This window comes from Orcinus orca, chromosome 3 (assembly GCF_937001465.1).
Source record: "Orcinus orca chromosome 3, mOrcOrc1.1, whole genome shotgun sequence".
NCBI lineage: Eukaryota > Metazoa > Chordata > Mammalia > Artiodactyla > Delphinidae > Orcinus > Orcinus orca.
In genome coordinates, this window is record NC_064561.1 from 50,896,501 (window position 1) to 50,921,176 (window position 24,676).

General features: G+C 39.8%; 1 protein-coding gene across 8 annotated transcripts in view; it reads left to right on the plus strand.

The window, feature by feature from the left end:
* Window positions 1–24,676, plus strand: part of EBF1 (EBF transcription factor 1) — a 394,973-nt gene that overhangs the window by 11,649 nt on the left and 358,648 nt on the right. For all 8 annotated transcript variants that reach the window (XM_033407906.2, XM_033407908.2, XM_033407909.2 and 5 more), the window contains exons 5-6: window positions 3,980–4,053; window positions 13,547–13,615. In XM_033407906.2, coding sequence (XP_033263797.1) covers window positions 3,980–4,053; window positions 13,547–13,615 — 143 coding nt within the window. The remainder of the gene's footprint in view (window positions 1–3,979; window positions 4,054–13,546; window positions 13,616–24,676) is intronic.

Below are 24,676 nucleotides of genomic sequence, written 5' to 3' on the forward strand. Positions count from 1 at the left end.
GGGAAAAGAAGCAGAAACTTCTCCCTAAGCTGGTGTTAGAGAACCCCTTTCCTTTTAGGCTCGAAGTCTGGGTTTGCTGAACTGTGAACCAGTCTCGACGTGTGCACTAAATGTACATGATAGAGATTTGATATGTGTGAAAGCTGGAGGGAGAACTTGTAGGCATTTTTTAAAAGTCTGTTTTATTGTTGACACTCTACATTGAAGACGTTCATCAAAATAGATTTATCCTGTTTTCCTATGTTGGATCTCATCAGAATGTCGATTTCTTGGACCATACTTTTATATAATAGTGTGGTGTGTGTGTGTGTGGTGTGTGGTGTGTGGTGTGTGTGTGTGTGTGTGTGTGCGCATGTGTGTGTTTTAACAAGCTTTTTCAGTAACAAAAACTGCTTAGGCAAGGTTGGAGGTGGAGCTGCCTTTGACAGAGTTTCACTGTGTAGCTAACTTTATTACACTGAGGTTCTAGATTACTCTATTTCCAGAATTTTAGTTCTACTCCTTAGGAGAGGGAGAAGACTCTGTTTCACTTGTTTTTATTTCAGAAGTCACAGAAGCAGCAAGCACTTCTTCATCTGTGTTTATGTGCTGAAAAGTATTGTTCTGCTGAGGCCCCAAGGAAAGGGACAGAAGAAACTTCATGCTTCCTTCCGTCCCCAGAGTTTAACTATTTCTGAGCAAATCCAGACTCATGCTTTCATTTTTCTATGCTTGATGTAGAGAAGATTCTCCATTTTGACTCTGCTGCCAGAAGCGAAGTGGCAGGTTGACATTTGATAGACATGTATTACGGAGGCCATGGGCCTTCAACAAATGATGTCCAGTCACCAAAGACAAAAACATGGGATACCTGGGAGACCATGGGTCATCTACTGTTTGGGGGGGTGTCAACATATTTTCACTGCAGCATATCTTTAATTGAGTATCATCATGGGCCCACTGATTTCAGTGGAACCAGCAGCCTCAGTAAAAAATAATATTGGTATTATCTAGAAAGAGTCAAAATGAGAAGGTCTGATGTAATTGATACTCCTTTCTCCTCCCAAAACCAATTTTTTTTTTTAAACAGGAAGGAAAACCCCATTAATACCTATGAATTTTATTCACCAAGTTATTTGAATTAGTTTAGCATGACAGAAAACTAAAGTTGAAACAGGTTTTCAGGGGTATTAAGAGAACACACAAAATGGTAGTGATAATAGGATTTCTCAGAAATGCATAATAGAATTTTTAGCACCGTGTATGAGATCTAATCAGTTATTTACAGTGTCTCTGATTTTTTAAAGCAGTGATTGTAGTAAATAAAGCAGGCAGATATAAGTTTTGGTTTTTAAAACATTTTCAATTTACTTAATGCATTTTCTCGAGTAAAGCAACTTCCTGGGTATTTAAAAGGTCTTTTAAGATTGCAGGAATGCATCATCAGTGCATGCTAAAACTAATGGGTGAAAATTTAAGTCATAATATGATGTTAACATAATCTAAATGATTTCCCCAGAAGATAGTTATGAATTACTTAAAGTGAGTAGTAACTTTACAGTACACAAATCTGGCTGTGCTCTCTGATGGGTGGCAGGCACCCCCTTAACCAAATGGTCAGAGTTTACTGGCATTAGTGTAACGAGTTGACAGTGTCATGTGATACAGGGAGAAGAACTCAGCGTCATGGCTGTGGTATTCTGGCCCTGAATTACATAACTTTAGTCTAAGTCTGAGGAAACATTAGACAAACCCAAATTGAGGATGTTCTACAAAATATCTGGCCTATATTCTTCAAAAATGTCAATGTCATGAAATACAAAGACTCAGGAATATTCCTTATTGAAGGAGATATGACAACTGAATGCAGTGATTGGTCTTGGTTTTGTTGTTGTTGTTTGCTATTAAGGACATTATTGGGTATTTGGTGAACCTCAGATGTTTAGATTAGATTATTGTATTGTATCAATGTTAATTTTGTGATTCAGATAATTGTGCTATGGTTATGTAAGATAATTCCTTGTTTTAAGGAAATACATACTGAAGTATTTAGGGCATGTCTGCAGTTAACTAATAAATGGTTCAGGAAAAGAAAATAGAGAAAGAAAGAAGAATAAAGCAAATTTACTAAAATGTAAACTCTTGAGGCATCTGGGAAAGAGTATCTTGGAATTCTTTATATATCCTTACAACTTTTCTGTACATCTAAAATTATGGCAAAATAAAACATTAAAAAATATAGGGTTGGGCTTCCCTGGTGGCGCAGTGGTTGAGAGTCCGCCTGCCGATGCAGGGGACACGGGTTCGTGCCCCGTTCCGGGAAGATCCCACATGCCGCGGAGCGGCTGCGCCCGTGAGCCATGGCCGCTGAGCCTGCGCGCCCGGAGCCTGTGCTCCACAACAGGAGAGGCCACGGCAGTGAGAGGCCCGCGTAAGGGGGAAAAAAAAAATGTAGGGTTATAACAGGCTAACCATATAAATGCTTTTGATGGCCCAATGGTAGAAAATGTTTTCTCCTTATGCAGGTACTTTTTTTTTTTTTTTTTTTTTTTTTTTTTGCGTACGCGGGCCTCTCACTGCCGTGGCCTCTCCCGTTACGGAGCACAGGCTCCGAATGCGCAGGCTCAGCGGCCATGGCTCACGGGCGCAGCCGCTCCGCGGCATGTGGGATCTTCCCGGAACAGGGCACGAACCCGTGTCCCCTGCATCGGCAGGCGGACTCTCAACCACTGCGCCACCAGGGAAGCCCATGCAGGTACTTTTTGTCATTTTTAAATTTGTTGCAATTTTTGTTTTGTAATGGAGTTAGGTAAAAAAGTCAGAGCCTGCTCTGAAGGTCTGCAGGTCTGCACACATAGTGTCATAAGCTATCCTCCATCATTTACAGTTCTAAAAGTCTCAGGTTCATAAACAAGCACATTGTAGCCAACTATAAGTTAGTTACTGCAGTTTCTGTGTATTATACAAAAAGGATAGTCTCTGGTTAACTTAAGTAGTTTCATCACCAAGAAATTGAGAGTTATCTGAATGTGTGGAAGTAATTTTGTTAACAATTTGCAGCTGTGTTATATTAGTACTATGCAGTGATACATTGTTAAGTTAGTTAAAATGTATCCCCATGCAGAGCCCTGCTCTATCCATAGCTGTGAGCTTTTCTTTGGCCCAGGTGTTAACATGTAGATCTTCTAGTAAGCAGAGGTCTCAAGGAAACTTCCTGGTGACCTTAAGGAAAATGTTTGTACACATATTACTAAAAACAGACAAAAACATCTTGGCTGGTGAGGTGGTTTGGGACTCCAAATTTTGAGAGTCAGATGTAATTCTTCTTAGTTGAGGAAGATAACTATGGCTTAACTCCCCCTGCCCCAACCCTGCCTGTCCCCCCGCATATGCGGGCGAGTATTACTGTTTGGGTGGTTATACACCCCAGAGAGCACATGTTTTCAACCTGTAGGCAGGAAGGATTTTCCCTGATGGATGAATCATCTCAAGACAGTGAATGGACTCATTAACCATACCCTCACTTGTTTTCTACTACTTACCTCTAGAATATTACATGTTGGAGTTGGAAGTAGTAAAATGAGGCGACAAATACGAATCATTTAAAAATAAAATCCATGTGTTTTTCTATATTTTAAATCACTAGTATCTCAATCTGCTAAGCCTTCTGGGTTTTTCCTCCCCCATTGATTAGATTTATTTTTATTCTGAATTGAAGAGAGAATTGTGGTTGTCTTGACGACAGAATCCCATCTCATACAAGGATCCAAAGATGTGCGTTATAATAAGGAGGTTGATGGGACAGAGAGGAACATATCCCCTTCCACTCAATTTGGGTTGATCCTTAACAACTGTCTTAAAACAATCAGCCCAGTGAGGCCTTTGGCTCTGAAAGCTAATTGGCCTTGCGGCAGTGGTGAATGGTCAAGAATTTGACTGTGGTAGTTTGTCCTCTGCTACTTGGTTCCATTCTTAGCTCAAATCATGCCTTTGTTTACAGGCCATAGTGTATGAAGGCCAAGACAAGAACCCAGAAATGTGCCGAGTGTTGCTCACACACGAAATCATGTGCAGGTAAGAAATACCGTTTTCTTTCCCTTTAATTAGCAAAGAGAAGATGAATTTGTATCTCAAATCTAGGTGAATTAAGGTTTATTTTTGGGTATATGTTTATCTTCTGTTAGACAATCTAAAAACTGTTAGATGTGAGTATTTGGTAGTAAAGTGTCAGGCATCACAGTGGTTCTCAATTATTTATTAGATTTCATCCTAAAAAACAAACGTTCCAATTTTGATATCGCATTGTTAATGGACACAAAGCAGTGCCCTCTCCTTTTTCCTTTCAATTGAGTAAAATACAGTATAACCCTTCTAGTGTTAATATATGTGCTCAACTGCATTGCTAGTAAAATAAGAGTTCTATTGAGGTCAGCAGAAACCTCTGTTTGGATAAGACTTGAAAGTTATAGTTCCCCTTTTTAATTCTTCCACTTAACAATGTGACCGTCCGTACATAGGCATCATTCCTCCCCACACCAACCCAACATCTGATCTCTTAATCTTAGTTACCTTTTATATAACTATGACAATGTAGCTAACATTTCTTAAATGTAGTGAGCTTTTGGAAGGATGGCAAAGATGAGTCACTGAAAGGTATAAACATTCATGTTGTCCACAAATGAGTATCTTTATTTTTGTCTGAAGCTACGTTTGAAACCAGGCAAGCAGACCACATTCACTCCCATGGCCTCAGCCAACCCTCCACATGGGAGAGAGTAAACCAGAGAATAGCCTTGTAACTTGCAGTTTAGGATTCTAATTCTTTGTAAAATAACACTGGCACTTTGCTTCTGATATATTCTGAGTAATTGGATAAAGCATGACGATGACACTCTGCATCAGGGAAGGGCTACTAATTGCTTTGTTAGCCACGCAGGCTCTCCTGGCACAAAGCATGCTTGGCTCCTGACTGTTACTGACCAAACCATTTAGGAGTTTCAGCTGCTGCTTCGGCATGGGTGGGTTTATTTGCTGCCCGCAGACTTGCGGGGAAAGCAATCTGAAAACTCTACAGGTGGAAATAAGATAGAAAAGAGATTATTGTGTTTCCTTAGTGAAGTCCCAAGTAGTAACTTCTTCTATATCTGTAATATGTATGTAAAAATTTCTTTTTCTCCTTTTTAAAAAACATTCTGCGAATATATTATTCTAAAATGTACAGGAGTTTCACAAGTTTTCACTTTAGTGATTTGTAAAACTTGTTAATTGTTCCGAAAACAGGTTGCTTCTCTCTAACTTTAAAGCAGCAACAAAATCCAAAAATATGGTCATGGATTTCGTAGAAGATATTATTAGGCAAAATTAGTGTCATACTGTATACAACAATTGCACAGCTAAAGTTGAGCTGCGCTCTTCAGAATAAAATGAGTAAAATCATTTTGAAAAGCATTAAAAAAAGACCTCCTTCGTATTACTATTTTTCCAGCCATATCTCTATTTCGTCTTCCCACAATTAGCATGTTGTTAGAATGAATTTTCCGTATTCTGTTCCATGTGATTCCAGCAAACAGGAGACAGGAAGATGGATCTCAACCAATAGGCCAACTAATATCTATAAATCATAGATTTGCATCTCATATCTGTACTTGTTTGGACTATGCTAGAAATTATTCTTAAGATACTTAAGATATATTATGCCTTTCACACACAAGCCTACACTCTGTTAATGCAATTTATATTTTTCTTGTTCTGGAAATTCATTGGTCCAAAGTACTTTATGATGCTGGTTGATGTGCTTTACTGCTGACGTTCTTTCTATATTTTAGAAAAATAAAAATAGCAAAAAATAAAATTCTCAAGCCACTGAAGGCAAATGATGTTTGTACTGCATGGCTAAGAGGAAGAGCCATATTCAAAATGTCATCCTGCTAATGCTACAGATGATGGTTTTCCTGGCTGCGTATAGATGTGTAAGGGGTACTGTTTGTTTACCAGGCCGCCATGACCCTATTACACAAGCCTGTCATCTATTGTGTGGCTAACAGTCTTTTAAATTGCAAATCTGATGCTCTTTAGGGGGCTTTAGGAAAAAAATTCTCACTTTCCACACCATCCTATTTCTCTTGATTTCTTGCCGGTTGTAAGTGGAAGTTGGGATGTGCTGAATTTGCACCAGGGGTGCAAATGCAGGCTCAATTATAAGCATAAAATTAGAGTCTGTTCACCATTAATCAGCCTGGCTAATTGCTATGCACCACCATTAACCATATGGTGTGAAAGACAGCTTGCTCTCCCCAAGATGAAATTTCTTCACTGCAGACATGAAATAGTGAGGGCCCTGGATTTTAAAATAGGTTGTTTTAGATATTTAATTTCTAAACAACTTTCTGCAGTGCTTTCTATCAAGGCTAACGGCACAATAAAACTTTGCATTTATGTCACAAAAGAGGTATATTTATAGTATGTTGGAGCTACGGGTGAAGGAGACACAGAGAATTTAGATCGACAGGAAAGGGCTTGGGATGATTCTGTTTTGTTGTCATCAAAGAAAAAAGAAAAAAAATAAACACCAGGGAATTGTGTATTAGGTGGTTACAAATTTTAAAAAATCAGTTTTGTTCTGTTGAGAGGGTAACCCTATTGCATGAGCTGTCTAAAGGACTTACTGCCATGGGATTGTTATTATTGTCTCTCTTTGAGACAAAACCCCTTTGACTTGATGGCATAAAACTCTTTCCATGGAATTCTGGGAGAGGTTCTGCATTTTTGGTAAACTGGAATTTATTATACCAATCATCATTATTACATTTTGCTAATACTTGGTGATTAAGCTCTTAAAAAGTATGGCCCCATGAAGGATTTTTAGAAGCAGGATTCATTCCACAAAGCATTTGATTATAAATGCATCTCCACATCCTGTGTTTAAAATGTGAATGGAAAATAGGAACTCTACTTGGTAGGTGCGTCCAGTTCCTAGCCCCCCAGGCAGGGCAAAACAGATTTTCTCCCTTTCCAGTGAACAGGACAATTGCAGGGGATGGGTGCTGTATTTAGGAAGGCATTTTTTTCCCCACTGTCAGTGCCTAACATCTTGTGGACCATGAGCTCCCAGGGCTAGCCTGGTTCCTTGATATGGCTTGTTCTTCCTTCCTCTTTGGCTGGTGTATTCTCATTTTTTTCCTTTAGATTCCCACTTACGCATCCCTGGTTGTTGGCCTGAGCGAGGTCCCCTTATTATTCATTCCTGTGATATCCTGCGCTTTTCCTTCATAGCATGCAGCACATTGTAATTGTGTGTCCAAGGCCTGTCTTTCTTTGCTGGACTAAGAGCTCCTTGAAGACAAAGAAGTTACCCAGTTTTCCTCTCTGCTTTAGTTGCCCATGTGTGAAATGGGGAGAAACTATTACTTCTCTCATAGGGTGGTTGTTAAGATTAAATGCTGTAATCCCGATAAATGCTTATCATGGTACCTGACACATAGTAAGTGCCGAATGTCTATTGTCATTATTAATAGTAGCAGCAGTAGTATTAGTATTGATATTAATAGAAGCAGTGGAAGTAGTGGGAGCAGTAGTAGCAACATCTGCAGTGCCTAGTTAAGTACCTGGCACAGAGTTGCTCAAAGGGAAAGACGGTAAGAGAATATTGAAAGGAAGGGAAGTGTCTACTAAAATGTTAACATGCTTTGTTCATTCTAGCTGTGCTGTTAAGGATATTTTCATTCATTCTTTTAGCACGTACTATGTGCAAAGCACAGTGGAATGAAGAGCCAAAGAGGACTGGCCCCTGTAGTAGGAGAGCTGACAGGTTAGCCTGGGAGAATGAGACTCATAAAACAGATAACTAGACAGCAGTGTAGAAAGGGTAGACAGGGATAAGAGGTGAGGCCAAAGACCACAGCTGCTCAGAGAAAGGTGGCTTTTAGCTGCAGGGATTGGGAGGAAGGTGAAACAGGACCCGGATTTTAGAGGGTGCATGAAGGAGCGTTTTGGTCCATTTGTTGGCAGTCCAGGCAGGATTTCTCTGGGGAGAGGTCTACAGATGGTGGGCCTTTGGCCTGGAGCTGGGCAGAGAGTCAGGGCGAAGGATCACCAACTTCTGAGGTCTTTTCTCAAAGGTGCAAAGTAAAGCTATGGGCTTACGTGGGATTGACAAGGATAGGTGAATAGAAAGAGAAGAGGCCATGGATACATCCTTGGGCAACAATCTCATTTAGTGTGTTCGAGAATTAGGAAAAAGAACCTTGAGCATACAGAGCATAGAAATAAAAGGAGGGTGTTTCAAAGTCTGGGAGCCATCCATGTAATAAGTGTAGGGAGATCCAGATAGACTTGAATACTGAGAAAAGCACCAGAAAGTCACTGGTGAACTTCAAGAGAGGACATTCAAGTTGGCGCTGAGGCCCAGAAGCCAGCTTTTATGCGGTTCAGGTGGCAAGGAGTGACGGCAACTCTGGCAAGGGGACAGTTGGACAGTGAAGAAACCAACTCAAGAGAAAAGAAGGAGTGTGTCTTTTTTTAAAGAATGGAAAAACTTAAGTTGGTTAACTGAGGGAAAGAATGAGCTTATTACTATTAATCAGACTATTCAGATAACTCATATATCTCATTCTCCAGCCACTTTGGCTAAATGGGTAAGATAATCTTGCTTTTTGTTGTAAGGCTTAGAGATGGAGCTGATGCTTTCCTCCACTTGAGAGAACCTCTACTTATGGGAAGAAGTTCCATGTCCCTAAGATGAGGATCTGCAGGCCTCGTGACCAGGAAACAAGTATATGTTTCTTGCCATGATTTATGAAGCCATGTGTCAGTGCACTAGAGAGATGCCACCTGTGTCATGCTGCTAAGGAAGAAACTCACAAGCTTGCTTTTCCCTGGACTAGCTTGTCCGAGGGATGCACAATCTTGCTGGGGAAAGGGCTGCTGTTTTGAGTCCACAGTGTACATAGAACACCGGGTGCTGGGTCCGCACTCCAGTGATGGGCCACATTGCTCTCCTGCCACTTGGGTTGCAGGTTGCGAAGGGATGTGAAGTAGTGGGAATCCTGCCCTGTGACAGAGCAAATGAGGAAACTCCAAGCCCCCTGACAGATTCCTGCTTTAGGAAGCAAATGCCAGGTCTGTGCCTGGTGCAGTGCCTGACAAACACAGTAGGAGTCTAAAGAACAGCATTTGAAGGGATGAAGATCCATCAGTCACACAGTAATGAGGACATGCTTGGCACTGTGATTTCTTCTGTTAACCTGGTAACTTTTCCCTTGAAGTGCTCTTGCATCTGTTGTTCCAGGTACTGTATTGTTTCAGCCCGAGACCTCTCCTGCCTTAAACACAAGTGAATCTGTTCTCCCTTCATTCTGTCCTTCTTGCTTAATGCCTGCCTTGTGTATGGTGCTGGTTGGTACCCACCTTTCTCAGTCCTTCTGAGTTCAGTAGAGGGACATAGGGAGCAGTTCAGCTTGGAGAAGGGAGGAAAGAGAAGGCAAGAAAGACCATCACAGGGAAGGAAGACAGGTCCTTGCTCTGCTTGGCTCTGGGTTAGAACTAGGGAGCTTTATGGGGTTAGATGCCAGCTCAGCCTAAAGGAAGACCTTCCTTCCCCAATTTGCAGTTGATTTTTAGTCTTTTAATAGGAAAATAATATTGAAATACAAAGCAGAAGACTGCAGGAGTACAGAAATAAAATATATATCCTCTATACTTCCCCACTTATTCCACTCCTTATAGGCTATTTCTTCGAAGTTTCTATTCATTCATTCAAAAAATACTTCCAGAGGGCCTACTGTGTGCAGCACTCTGTTCTAGTTGCTGGGGACTCAGGGATGAACAGAACAGTCTAAGACCCTTGTATTCAAAGACAGACAATAAATAAGAAGACAAATATAAAAGACAATGTGATGAGTGCTAGGAAGAAAAGTGAAGCAGGATGAGGGGCTAGAGAGCTCTGGGGGTAGTCAGGGAAGGGCTTCTGCAGGCTGTCACTTTGTGCAGAAATTTGAGTGAAGTGAGGGTGTGAACTGGCTTGTGAGACTATTTGTCTCTTCCCCTCACTCCCTTCCTCTCTCTCAGTCTTTCCTTTTTTTCTCCTAGAAGTAGGACCATACCGTGCATACTATTCTGCAGCTTGGCTTTCTCAGGTCATAATATGATGTAGATGGTGTGTACATAATATGATGTAGATAGCGTGTACAAACTTCTTTCCGTGATGGTGTGTACAAACCCACCTTCGTTCTTTTTAATGCTGCACACAGTTCCATATTTACATGTATATATGTACACACACATATATGTATATGTGTATATGAATATATTTTAAAAGTGGGCTTAAACTGTAGACACTGTTTTGTTGCCACTCCAGACGCAGAGCAGAGCCCAAGAATCCTGTTTTGGGGATGATGACTACGTGATGCAGTGACATGACTTGAGAGGCAGGAAAGCAGGAAACCTGTTGGGCTATTTTTCATACTTTGTATAGGGTTTTATAAATGATAAATGACCTCCAGCCCTTAGTCTGTTTTCCTTTCTTCGTTATTCCTATTTTATTCCTATTCTATTAGTCCTATACACTTCTGTTCTTCGCATCTGCTTTTTTCCCTGGGTCCCTTGGGGCACAGCAGAGAGGGGTGGTTCTCACTTAGGCTGTGCTTCGATTCAGCTGGCTGCACTCCAGGGCATTTTTATTTTAAGGGGATGAAGACAGTGCTTAAGGCACAGGGCATATCTGAGGCCCAGTGTGGCCCTTGCTTGGGGAGGTGGTCTGGTGTATGGGGTGGGATGGAGGTGAACGTTCCTTTCCTCAGCAGTGTCTGCTCAGAGGGTCAGCTTGGCTTCCTGTATCTGCTACCTTCCTATTTTCTTGGATTGTATTTTCCCCAGTACATTACATTCATTCATGAAGTTATCCAATCCACCAACCAATATTTGAGCTTCTCTATTCTGTCCCAGGCCTTATGCTACTCCTTAGGTAAATAAAATTGACAGTGTGTTCCTTTATGAAGCATATGAGTTAGTAGGGGAGGGGGTGAGAGGAGACAGTGACAAAAAAAAATGCAAATATATATGTAAGTATATAATTTGCTTTGTGTTTCATGCCCTGAAAGGAAAAACCAGAGGAACCTATCAAGTGTCAGGGCTAGCTTCTCTGAGGAAGGAAGAAGCTTAGAGGCTGAGGCCCAAAGAGGGGGTAGAGGCTGGCTAACCAGGCAGGGCTTGGATGAAGAGCAGTCCAAGCCTGGAGGCCTGCCCAGACCTGGGCCTGAGGTCAGACTGAGCGTGGCCCATTAGAGAGATTGAAATTGGCCAGTGAGGCTGCAGCTTGGCAAGTTGGAGGAGAGTGACAGGAGACTGGGAGGTGGTCTGGCCATAGATGTATTCTCAGTGTGGTGGGAAGCCATTAAAAGGTCTTGGGCGGTGAAGTGACACAGTCCAGTTGACATTTTGAAAAGATCACTGTGGCTGTCATGGGGGAGGTGAAGAGTAGACACAGACAGACCAGGTGGGAGGCCACTGCAGGAGTTAAAGCGAGAAAGTGAAAGTGACTCAGATGAGGGTGATGGCAGTGAGGAGGGAGAGAATCACATTGTCTTGAGATGTAGATTCTAGTCTGAAATTATCATCAGGTGAGTTGGAAGAGTCCCTGGAAGGCATTCAGTCCAGGCAGGACAATGGTGAGGGTTTGACCAATGGGGATTTGCCCAGTTGCTGTTTTGAAAAAGAAAGGAGCAAATGGAAAATAGAAAGGAGAAATAGGCCTTCCCATGCATTGCTTTTATCCCTGGGAAAAGACCTGGGCTCTGTCCCTGGGCTGCTTTTGGAGATCTGAGCCCTCACACTTAGAGGTGGGTACCACAATCGCCCCATTTTACACATGAGGAAACTAAGACTCCAGGAGGTGGAATACCTTGCTCCAGCTGCCACAAGCCACTCGGATTCCAGAGTCGGTGTGCTTAACCACTGTGCTCTTCTGGCAAAGCCCTTGAGATGTAGGTGCAGGGGAGCAGAGTTCAGGGAGGATGGAGTTTAGTTTGTAAATTATTATTATCTTTTGTATGCATTTCAAAGACTGTACTCCTCATTCCCTTGTTTCTTCATCTTAGGTATTGGAATCCTTTGCGCTTTCTATCCCCAAAGTACTAGTATAGCAGAACTCAGGCCTGGAGGAAATAGTTTCCTCTAAATCAGAAAAGGAAAGGCTCTTAAGGGAGTGGCATGGTTTTTAGCTGGGGCTTTGACAAAGGAGATACAATTCTTGCTGTTGTTTTCTGAAGATACGAGAAGCAAATCGAATGAGCACCAAATATGGAAGCTGATTCTCTTTTCAGAGATATAGTTACAGCCAGAAGAGAGACTTCCTAACTTTGCTGAAAGACTCCCTGTGCAGGCATATATTTCTGGGTCCTGAAAATGAAGTTCAGTGTTTGTTTCTCTCTAGCAGCTCTCTAAATTTAGGCTCTATGATTCACTAAGTCGAATGAGTCTGTGTGTATGTTTGTGTGTGTGCGTGCGTGCGTGCCTGTGTAAGCGAGAGGGAGAAAAGTGCATATTGTGGTGCAAGGCAATGTATAATGCTTGGATAACTCCCTCACCTCCTTGACTGATCAAATACGTGCTTTTATAGTGTGCCCTTGGGTGTAGACTGGCCAGTGGACACATTTCTTATTTGCAAACAAGTCTCAGATGGATAGTTTTCCACTGACCATGGGTAGTTTTCAAAAACCCTAATTTTTCACTTTTTAGAAGCATCTCAGGTTAAGAAAAAACTGTCAACTTTAAGGTCACACATGGGGTGGGATTTTGATAGTAGGTGCTTTACTTGCCCACGTCTGCCTTTTCTCTGACCTAATAAAGAGTGTCCATTGCCAGGCTTTTGCCAGGCTTTGGAGCAACTGTCCTAAATGCTTCCAGGAAACTTGCACAGTGACCAGAGCAGGGCACAAAAGCCAGAGGATGTGTGGATCTCTATTTTCTTTTATCTTGCCTCTTTGTCTCGATTATTGTGTTGTACTTTTATTCTTACATTCTGAACATGGTTCAAAAGCAAACAGTTACAGTTTTAGGATTTGGGGAAGGTTGTGGTTGACGGAAACGTCTCCCATAAAAGAGGAAGGAGAAGAAAAAGGAATCCATTTAATACAAAATGACTGGAGGGGGAGAAATCACTCATACCTCATTATTGACGCGTTCCACACAATTAGTGTGATCTTGAGGGAAGAGTGTTTAAGCCACCCACAACCCTGAATATTCTCATTGGGTAGATGTAATAATAATGCATTTCACAGTGAACTCTTCCAATCCTGCGGGCAGTGATGGGAAGACCCCATCTTAGGGCTGTCAGTCCTCGCTCTGTGGGAGTCCCTCTCCCTCCCTCCTTTGTGCAGGGAGAGGTTAAGCCTGGCCATTAACCCATAGGTGACCCAAATAGAACGTTCTGTCTCAGGGATCCGTTGATTGCCAGGTATGGCTTTGTGGTAATTCTAGCATTTGCAACCCAGCAATTTGAACCTTCTGTCTGCCTAAATGATGATTTTACATGGTAATGGTTGTACTAAATCCTCTTGCTTTTGCTCCATAGCCGCTGTTGTGACAAGAAAAGCTGTGGCAACCGAAATGAGACTCCCTCAGATCCAGTGATAATTGACAGGTAGGGACCGCTCTACTTTCTCTCGGTTCTTTTTCCTCATTATAATGAAACACCTGTCTTGCGTGGCTCATGGGTGAGGGTTAGGAAGGCATGTGGCCGAAATTTGCCTGTTGGTCATGACTTCAGCTGCGCCGAGCTATTGCGATTCCTGGGAAAGCCATATGGGATGTTCTTTGGAGGCCTGTTTTCTTGGATTGCTCCAGTTTTGTGTCTGATTCACGCTCCTAAAGGCATATTTTCTTCTTTCTTGCCTTTCTGTGGCTCAGTCCTCACGCTGTGCCAGGAAGCTTCAGAAATAAAATAATAATAGTTTGTGATTTATGAAATGTGGTTGGGTGCTTATAAATATTTAACTTTTATTTGAAAAATGTTTGAATCATTATCACTTTTAGCTACAGTAGTTCTGTTGGACGCAATCCATCTACATTTTAAGGTTTTATTTATGCATAAAAGCAGTTTTAAAGAGATCTGTGAACCAAGATTTTCTACAGTAATTTCCCGTGTTTGATTGTAGCTCACGCTGCCTTGTAGTTGATTAATTTATCCTGCTTGTCTTAATTATTGTGTTTTTAAACAGATCCATATTACTAATCTGACATGACCAAGTAAATCACTGTAGAACAATAAATCTGTTTTAGTTGTTCGGCGCAATTTTGAGTCAGTGTGTGCACAGATTATGCAAAGTTGCATTCCAAATATTCGTTTTATATTTTAATTATTGAAATTCATTGTATGGAAACATGTATAATAAACCATTTGTTACATAGCATTACTCATTGGGAGTTAAATGGCCTGGAAGGTTTATAGATACTGTCAGTTGTCAGCTAGGACAAGAGCTAGCACCCTCCGTTAGCTGGAAGAGTCTTGCAGGTAAGACTGACTGATCCCTCATTGAGGAAATCAACAGCTGAACAAAAGTCCCTTTTGGGGTTTGGTAATAATGATTTTTGACACCTCCCCCCTGCCCCGCCCACCCATCTGTCTTTCCAATTCTTTACTTTTTGGAGGCTTGCTCTGTCATTTTTCAGTTGACTGAAAAAGTGTTTGCTTTACTGTAATTTGTGACAAAACATAGGTTGTTGATTTTGACTTATGTGATTCTTCAGGCTTAAACCCAATTTGGATTGCCAAGTAGCTTTATAAAACTTACATTTCAATCAGATAGTTTAACTAAATATCTTTCACTAATACTCACCAAAGACATATATCTTTGCTTGATAAGTGACGATTAATATCTTTGATTCAAAGTTTGAAACATCAACGGTTTAGTGTGTAATGAAGTTGTGTGCTGCCTGTAGAATTAGCATAGCATGTTTATCTACAAAAGCAGACATGCCATTATGTAATTTCTTTTTTCTGCAATGGCAGATAAATCTTCAAATGAATAAGATAAAAAATAAATATAACCTTTGTTGTTTGTTTCACTTAAATACCTCTCTTCAAAATGCCATTTGTTATTTTAAGCAGATTTTACTCTTCTATCAAAAAGAAAGTGTTCTGATCAAAGGACCAGCCCAAATATTCCCCCAAACTTTGAAACTATCAACATTCGGTTCTGCCACACGGTTTCTTTTGGTTCAGATGATAAGAACCTTACTTTGCCACCCGCAATGAAAACACTTTTTTTTTTGCTTTTGAATGGGTTAAGCTTTTAAGTTCTTCGTTTGGTTTTAAGCCGTGACTCTGATATAGAAGGTTGATATGACTGTGGTTTGAATAACATTTGATTTTGACCTGTTTCTGTGGGTTGCGATGGCATAAGAAACTTGACTCAGCAGCGCTGTAATTAGCCCGGCCCGTGTTTTTGAAACAGGATTGTGTTACCTGGATTGCATTAGTGTGGCTTCTATTGTTGCCGCCTTGCATCTGTCCCAGTAGGGTACTTAAAACCTTTTCTTGGCTGGGGTAGTTCAAACAATTTAGGCAAAATAAGTATGCACTTTATACTGTCGGTGGCTTTAGAGATATTACTCATGACATTTATCCTTTTCATTTTTCTTTTTTGGTTTGACAAAGTAGAAAACGGTGTTAGCCAATCTTGGTCTCTTAAGAGAAGGATACTTGAAAAACGGCTGAAACCCAGGGTATCTGCATGAGTCCCAACATATGTTTATTTGCTGGCTGTTGCCACTGTCTCCCGTGAACCGTCTTTTCAAGCAGTGATGCCAGCTGATATGCACAAACCCATTTAGCTATTTTTATTTGCATCTGAGTTTTCAGAATTTATTTGTCCTTCAGTCTGCCAAAGGTTTTAAAAGCTCCAGTCCTGTCTGTGCTGATATGTGAAACTTCCATTTTTAACAACAAGCGAAGAGAATAACAACAGGAAAAGAACTTACACAGGGAAGGGCAAAATAGAAAAGATTTTTCAATTCCATAAAATTGCTGCAAAGGAAAAAAAAATGATGACAACCGTGTTTGAATTTCATACTTTCCAATTTGATTCTATATTACCGATTGCATAATATCTGTGTTACGTGCTTAGGGTTTGATTTGCTTTCAGATTTATGGATGCGAATCCCTGCATATTTTGTAAAAATAGGTTATGGGGCCTGCATTCAGTAGCAATAGTAACTGTTTTTACAAGATGCATACAATGTGCAATTATAGAGCTGAGGGTACAGGCAATCCTTGTGTTAGGATTTAGCATAGGTTTAACACGCAGTCACCTTTTGGGCACCAATAATTTTTAGTTCCCTTTGCTTGTCCTTCGGATTTTGGAAGAACAGTGCTATTTTTATCAGTCAAAAGACTTTTAGCAGTGGTTATTCAGGAAAACTATTTATAGGATTGATAGAAGAGGCTTTCTGGTCATACGGCAATGGTACAGGGTAAGCTACTTCTGTGTTAAATTTTGGCTGTATTTTTTGCTGCCGGTGATTTGGGGACATCAGGTCGGCATACGCTATCAAAAAAGTGAAATTAACAAAATCAGCATTTATATACTGTGATTTAGAAAATGTGTTTCTACTTTCTTCTTTTATATTAGCGTGCGACAAAGTAAGAAAAATATGACCCCAGCTCTTTTTACGATTGTGACAATTTGTCAAGTCACTTCAAACGAGTTTGGAGGAAAATTTCTGTAAATGTACAAAGTGGGCATGTGGAGTTGACTGCCAGGTTGTTTTTCTGCCTAATGCCAAATGGCTTGATTGAGAATTATAAAAATCCAGGCTGTGCCCAATGATCTAGATATCTGGGCTGTGTAGACATGGGAAAAGTCAAATGTGTTATGTTTAATACCTGATGACCAGGAACTAATAACAGCAAATTTCATTATCGTTGAGGTAAAGGGCTATGTGTGGTAATTATTGTTAAAGTAAAAAGCAAAAAATGACTTGCAGTTATTGGATTAAGGTGGAGATTGATTTAACATATTCGCGTAGCAACTCATATTTGAATTTAAAAGGTTTGCAATAAAATTCGTGTTTAGAAATTGAATAAATTGTAGTTTTATTAAAACATTGGATATCCTTGTGTCCTAACCTTTTTCATAGGAGTTATCTTAGTTCAATAAATAAAACCTCATTAGGCTATTCCCATTTCAACGAGTTTATTAAATTTTGCAGGAGTAATTAGCATAAGCTGGGCTAATTTTTCTGGAAGACTAATGAGGGAGGTTCTTAATTAGGTTTACTTTGTAAGAATCAGAAAAGATGATAATGACAAAAGTCACATAGGGTAGTCTGAATTGGGAACCCAGTTTTTCTGAATTCATAAAAAAACTTCCATTTTCTATGTGGAAACTTATTTATAAATGCTTGAACTGAATATATTAAGTGTGCAGACTGTTATTCCTTATCTAGTTAGTTAGGATTACTGTGCATTCTAGATTTGCTTCACAAAACTCTTTATTTTCCTTTGAGCAATGACATGGATGAATACAGATGGTCTTAACAAAAACATTTCTTTCTCCGAAGTATGCTATAGGATTCCTTTCACATAGAGCCCTAAAGTTTCCGGCCAGATTTGTACACTTACTTCCAGTAGGACAGGATAGGGGATGGCTCAATACTTGTTTGTTTGTTTGTTTGTTTCAATTTAAGATCAGTGTGATTGATGAAATAGTTGGATCACTAAATAAAGGGAGAAAATAAGAGCCCAATTCTTCATTTCTTTGTGCTGTGGATCATGACAATTGACAAGTGGACTGTTTTCTTTTAATAGATAGAAATAATAAAGGATGAAATTCCTCCTCAAATTATCTTCTCCTGTCTTGTGTGAATTTAGACATAGTCCTTTCGGGATATAATGTGGCCTGAGTAACTGGAGAGTTTTGGGTCCCTCACGGCCAATATTAAAAACATGGATTTTTAAAGCCTGCCAACTAATATCCTTGTAAAGATTTTGGGTTTGCTTAGTGCAGCTTTAACAGATTTGTCTTTCTTTTCCATTTATAGGAATCTCTGTATCTACATTTGAGATGTAAGCCCTGACATGCAACATTTAAAAAAAAATACATGAGTTTTGTAACATGAAGAATTTAGCCTGTTCGGAATTAGCTCTTTAGGCCACACTTACCCAAGGGTCTCCTAAAAAGAAAAAAAGAAGTGTATATTTGTCTTTTTCTAGGATTTTCTAAAGATCTTTCACAACTCAATCACTTTCACCTAGGTGACACTAAATGTGTTTTCTTTACGATTGTTGTCTGAAATAGAATGTTCAGGAGTGAAAATATTGGAATGGCCATTTTACCTGTTGAATTACGTCAGGGTTGTTCAGAGAAACAATTTTATTTAAGATCCATTCTTCATCTAAGAGGGTTAAATGCTGTAATAGGACTTTTCAGAAAAGTGCAGTGTTGTCTTATCATCAAGCTAAGTTCTCGATTAAATCGATCCTGATGTGTTTATGTAACATATATATTCATTTGTATAATAGGAAAACAATAGTAAAACTTCAGAATTAGAATATAATTGAGGTTTATTTTTAAACATTGAGCAGGGTGGGCTATATTCTAATTCCTATATCTACAATCCTAAAATGGTGAAGGCATCAGGTTCCCTCGACAGTAAATGATTTCCCTGTCCTTTATAATCAAACTTAAATCTAAAAATTCACTAAAAGTTTTTCCTTTATTTTCTGTAAAAAAAGTTCTCAACTAACATGAACATAAACATCCTTTTATTAAAGTTGCAGATGAGGCTTTTAGTCAGAGTTTCATGGCTTTATTTCATTGACCTTTCAACTCATTATTTTGGTCTTCATCAGTTTTTAGAAGGACCAACCACTAAACATAATCACTCTGCAAGGTGCACAGACAGCTATCTAGGGCTCAAGGAACCAGAGGTATCAATGCATTTCTCAGATTTCTGATATGACTTTTATATTGCCTGATTTCCTAACTTTGAATGCTCCATTAAAATAAAAGGAGGAGGAATTCACCCTTTAAAATTGCCGCAGGCAGGATAATTGCTGTCCTCTTGGTTGGTTTGAGAGGTTTGTGTTTTTCCAAAAGTGGAAAGGCAGCGCTGACCCAGCGCTGAGTGTGAATTTATGGTTGTTTATTAATCCTACCGTATTTAAACATTTGTTTTCTCAGTGGGAATTCATATGTGATTATTAGCGATGAGACTTATGTGAGAGACTATCATTCTAAATTTTATCACATATCAGATAATACCGTTCTGAATATGAGATGAGCCTGTATACTTGTGTGCAGTTTGCTACTGTGATAAGAAAATAATGAATACAAAAAAAAAGAACATAACGAATACAATCAGCTAATAGCAGTCTGTATTCCATTTGCTATCAGCTGTTCCCAAATACACAACCAGAATACATTCAAATGGATTGCAAATATGCTGACAATATATCATAATGCAAAGTACTTTTACATGGTATAATACTACTGCAGACACCGTATAATGAACAACAGTGGTTTTCCTGTAAAGGAAATAATGGCAGCAACTTCCAAGAAATGTATTTAACGGAGCTTCAGAGAATCAGCAGCGCATATGTGTAACTGGCCTGGGTGTCAGCCCATGGTGTGGGTTTTAAATCCCATGTCATCATAACTTTGTTTTTGTAACAGTTCTGGAAAAATACAGAAAAGCAGTACAAACTCCTCTGTGTGTCATCTAACAACTTTGCACAGTTTGTGATGAGAATATATCATTATATTAAATATGCTTTTACTTTTCTAAAATAAATTGCTTAGAATGGGGGAAAAAACCCAAATCCCTCCCCAAATGCAACTCTCCATTGATAAATTTTACTTGTTTTTCCTTACTGCAGGCACCTGACCAAACTCTTTAATAAAAATTGACCAGATTTTAAAAACTCTGTTTAGAGGCCCATGCATATAAAGAGATGGCATTTTGGTCTTTTTAATTTGCATCAGGTATTATCTGAAATAGACCATTAATTTTTCCTTCTCTCTCCTCCCACCATCTCATCCCTCCCTTTACAAACCGTGTAATTGTATACCATCCTGGACAATATAAAAGTGACCTAAATACTCCAATTGCAATCAGTGAAATATGGTGAACAGTACAGGTTTGTCTTTGGTTGCTTGCTGCCTTTAAAGGTGTGTGTAGATGGAGATAAATCTCCCTCGCAAACTCTTTCTCCAGTTACAAGCTTTTGTCCAGAGGTAAATGAAGGTTTTAACGTTACAGTACTTATTGTAATAGAATTTTAATTGCCTTAACCCTGCTAATGTGTGAAGCTGAGTGTGTGTGTGTGTGTTTGTGTGTGTGTGTATTTTTCATGAGGAGGGGAATCAAGCCAAAAAAAAACCCTGCATATTTTTCGTGGGGGGAGAGGGGGTCACATATGGTAAATGATGCAAACTTAATGAAACTGGTTCTGGGGAAGAGAATGCCATTGGTGTTTCATCCATGTAATGTATATTCCACTTTCAGTGGGAACAGCGTGATCCTCAGTGTGCTTTGGGGATTTTTATTTTTGAAGGTGAAGTGCTTGGTTCCAGGTCCAAACTTGCCTCCAAACCCTACTTGGAAAGATGTAACTAGACAAGCTGGCAAATTATATAGCTTGATCCCACACAATAACCTCTAAAATGGCACTCGGTAACTATACCATCCTGCTAACTGTTTGAGGCACAATAGTTTTGTAATATAATATAAAGTAATAGTGTTAGCCAACACATCTTTAATAAGATATTGTTCGTGCCTTTGCCATATGCTACAGAGCAGCCTCTCACTCGGTGGGCCTTTTGATTCCTCTCAATAAGATTATTTCAAATACTCTAATCCTGAATCATTGACATGAATACAAAAGCCTAGTGACATCTAATAGATGCCTCTTAGCTTTGCTTTTCCTCTTGTTCCTTTCCTTTTTCTTCTCTTTTTACCTGACAAAAAGCTTATAGACACTTGGGCTCTGTCTCTCAGTAGCAGCATGGGGGGGGCTCCTCATGAGATATAAAGGAGGAAAAAGGACTGACAGAGGCCTGATAAGCTACAGAGTGAAGGGCCATAGATTAAAAGTAAATGCCAGTAAATCCTACCCTGTACACTTAACTTGTCCTTTTATTGTTTTCTTTAACACTTTTCATGCCAGGAGAGGGAAAAAAGAGAAAATAATAATCACATTGCACGTGTCCATTTTTAATCTGGACACGGTCACTATACGTATCGTATAGTGTTTTGGCAAGATTCTCAAATTTTGGTTCATGTCAGTGTTATGGTGGTTTAAAAAAATGCCCCTTTAATCAATATCAGGACTCCCTCAAGAACTTTTTTTTTTTTGCTCATTTGCTGCTTGATTGACCAAATATTGATACTACCTATGTCTGGTGGGTCAGTGGGTGAGTAGGTCAGAAGAGCCCTTCTGTAGGGTATGAACACTGATGACGTGGCATTTCCAGGTTGAAGTAACTTTTTCTTTTCTTTTTATTTCTTTTTATTTTATTCATTTATTTAATTTTTGGCTGCATTGGGCCTTCGCTGCTGCACGCGGGTTTTCTCTAGTTGGTGAGAGCAGGGGCTACTCTTTGTTGCGGTGTGCGGGCTTCTCATTGCGGTGGCTTCTCTTGTTGCGGAGCACGGGCTCTAGGCATGCAGGCTCAGTAGTTGTGGCTCGCGGGCTCTAGAACGCAGGCTCAGTAGTTGCGGCGCACGGGCTTAGTTGCTTCATGGCATGTGGGATCTTCCCGGACCAGGGCTCGACCCTGTGTCCCCTGCATTGGCAGGCGGATGCTTAACCACTGCGCCACCAGGAAAGCCCTTTCTTTTCTTTTTTAACCAATGAATTGGAAATGATCAAAGTGAAAGATCAGGATATCTTGTTCCATGATGGTAGCTGATGCTTTTTTGTGTGACCTTGCTCCCTGCTGTGCCCCAAGCGTTGCCTGCGCTGGACGGTGCCTTCTACACAGGCTGGAGGTGAGACTGAGGCAGCAGAGTGCAGGCAGAAAACTTGGCTAATGGTCAGAGGTTGTTTGCCCTCCACCTTCCTAAAGCAACCATGATTTGACTAAAGCTTTTTCTTTTTTTTTTTCTGTCGAAAGGTCAGACTATCATGCTACTTGCAATTTATTTATCATTGTTCAATAGAACAATAACTTCCCCCTATTTTGAATATGCTTTCCATTCTTTAGTATTCTGATCTGTTAGTAGTATCTTAAGGCATCATTTCTGATAGTCTTGGATGCACTATTCGTTGAAGTCCCCTCACAAAAGGAAAAGGTAGTTTGAAGAACCCTGGACCTGTGTCAGGTTTGGTTCCTCTCACATGTACACACACACACACACACACACACACACACACACACACGTTACAAAGACAAAAACAAAGATGAAAAATGAGATGTCTCTTTTTTATTTATTAGGAAGTTCTTTAGAAAAGAAAGTTGGTTAAGAGATATCTTTGAAGCTATTACAATGTTGAAAACTTGGTTTTGTTACACGGTCTTTTTTTCTTAAAGCCAGATTCTAATCTCAGGTGTATGGCGTACATCTCAGAATATCTTTCAAAAAATTGAGTACTTCTTTCTGTGGCTATAGGAGTGGGAATGTCCTCTTCTGGCCATCCGGCATGTTTTCTTGAAGACCAGCATCTGAATCCTGGCCTATGAGCACCTTAAAACAAAAGAAACAAAATGCCTGACCATTGTGAATTTAATAGTAATTTACATCTGAATGGAACTTGCAAAGTTATTGGTGGCCTTTAAGGTGTAGTATTTCAGAGAGTTCTCTTCACACAAATGTTAGGGCACAAATTAACTCCATTTTACACATATGTAAACTGAGGCACACAGCTGAAGGAACTTTATTAGTGACAAAGCAAGTGATTAGAAAATCGGTGTCCTAGCTCTCAGCCTGATCTTTTTCCTTTTCAATTGCACAGCTGAAATAAAATACTGTTTTCAGTATTTCATGTAACCTCATTTATTTTTCTTGGAATCCACATTTCATCCTTTCCATGAATTAATCTAAACCTTTTTACCTAAACAGTTTTCTAGTATATCTGGCACTTAACTTCTGGGATTAAAAATAATAGTAATAATATAACATAAATTGTTGTACTCATTGCTAGAGCAATATTTGAGTTCTTGTGTCCTCATTTAATTTGATGAGTAAACCATTGTGTGTTTCACTAGGGGAGAAAACAGGCACTAATCCAAAGAGAAAACTGGGAAAAGGCAGAGTATAATGGAAAAGGCCTAGAATTTGGAGTCCATTGGCAGAAAATCAAATTCCTCCACCATTAATTCCCAATACCTGAGCCTCATGGGGTTCAATTTTTTTCATCTTTGAAATGGGAAAATCATTTCAATTTTGAAGAATTGTGTGGGTTAAAATACCTAGCACAGAGTTCGGCATATATTAGGTGCTTGAAATCAGGCAGCTCTTGCAATCTGGATATAATATATTCCATGTGGATTGTTATTCTTAATGTGATGATTGCCATGGTACTTTCTAATAAGCAAAATTACCTTACTGAAGTTTATCGTGGTGACTCAGTCCTTTTGGTGAGGAGTTACTCATTTTTTTTTCTTTCCACAAATACTAATTTAGCGTCTACTATATGCCATGCACTGTCTTCAGGGTTGGGGATAAAACAGTGAATAAGACACACATGGTTCCTGCCCTCGTGGAGCTTTTAGTGCCTCAGAGTTGAAAAAAAGAAAACTGGAATAGTAAGTGTAGAAAAGAATATATTGATTTTTTAAAATAAAATAGGAGAATGTTATTTCAGATAGATAGAGATCATGGTGCAGAGGAAAAATATCCCTGGGTTCAAAGTTGCCTGTTAGCTCTTACTCAGTGGTATTGAACTTGGGCAAACTCCGTGGTTTTATTGCACTCCTCTGAGGCAGTCTACACATTGGTTAAGACCACAGGCTGTGGAGTCAGACTGCCTGGGATCAAATCAGACTGCTCTGCCAGTGATAACTTCGGGCTGTGGTCAGATCGCCTCACTTCTTTAAGCACCAGTTTCTTCATCTGTAAGACCAGGATAGGAGTAGTAGTTCCTACTTTATAGGGTTGTGGTGAGGAATAAGTAGATAATGCATGGAGAGCACTTAGCACAATGCCTGGCACATAAATCACATTCAATAGAAGGTGGCTGTTATTTTTTTAAAAAAGGGCTGGAATGAAAAGATCTCTAAGATGCTTTCCAGCTATGAAATTCTGATTTGAGTTCCCTCTGGTATTGCTGAGGCTGATAAACTCTTTAGGAGGTAGACTGTAAACCCCAGCGGGCAGTGGTTTGCGTGTATTGGTTGCTGCTGTATCCCAAGCACTGAGCACATTTGCCTCACTGCTGTGTAGCAGGTGCTTAGAGTATATTTTTGTGAAATGAAAGAATGGAACTAGAAATGGAGTTGTTGAATCTGGTGGTCTCATCTCTCTGCCTAAAGACAGGCTTGTTATAACTACACAATAAAGTGAAAAGGCACTGCCATTAAAGAATGATGAGAAACAGAAAATGTAAGATAAAATATTAAATTTGTTACATTTAAAAATGTTAATCTTCACACGATTACCATGCAAATCCTCTCATTGCCTGTTTAACTGATCAAGTAAATCACAGAGCAGACAAGTGAAAAACCCTGCTGTTGACATTCGCACAAAGCACGTTTTCAAG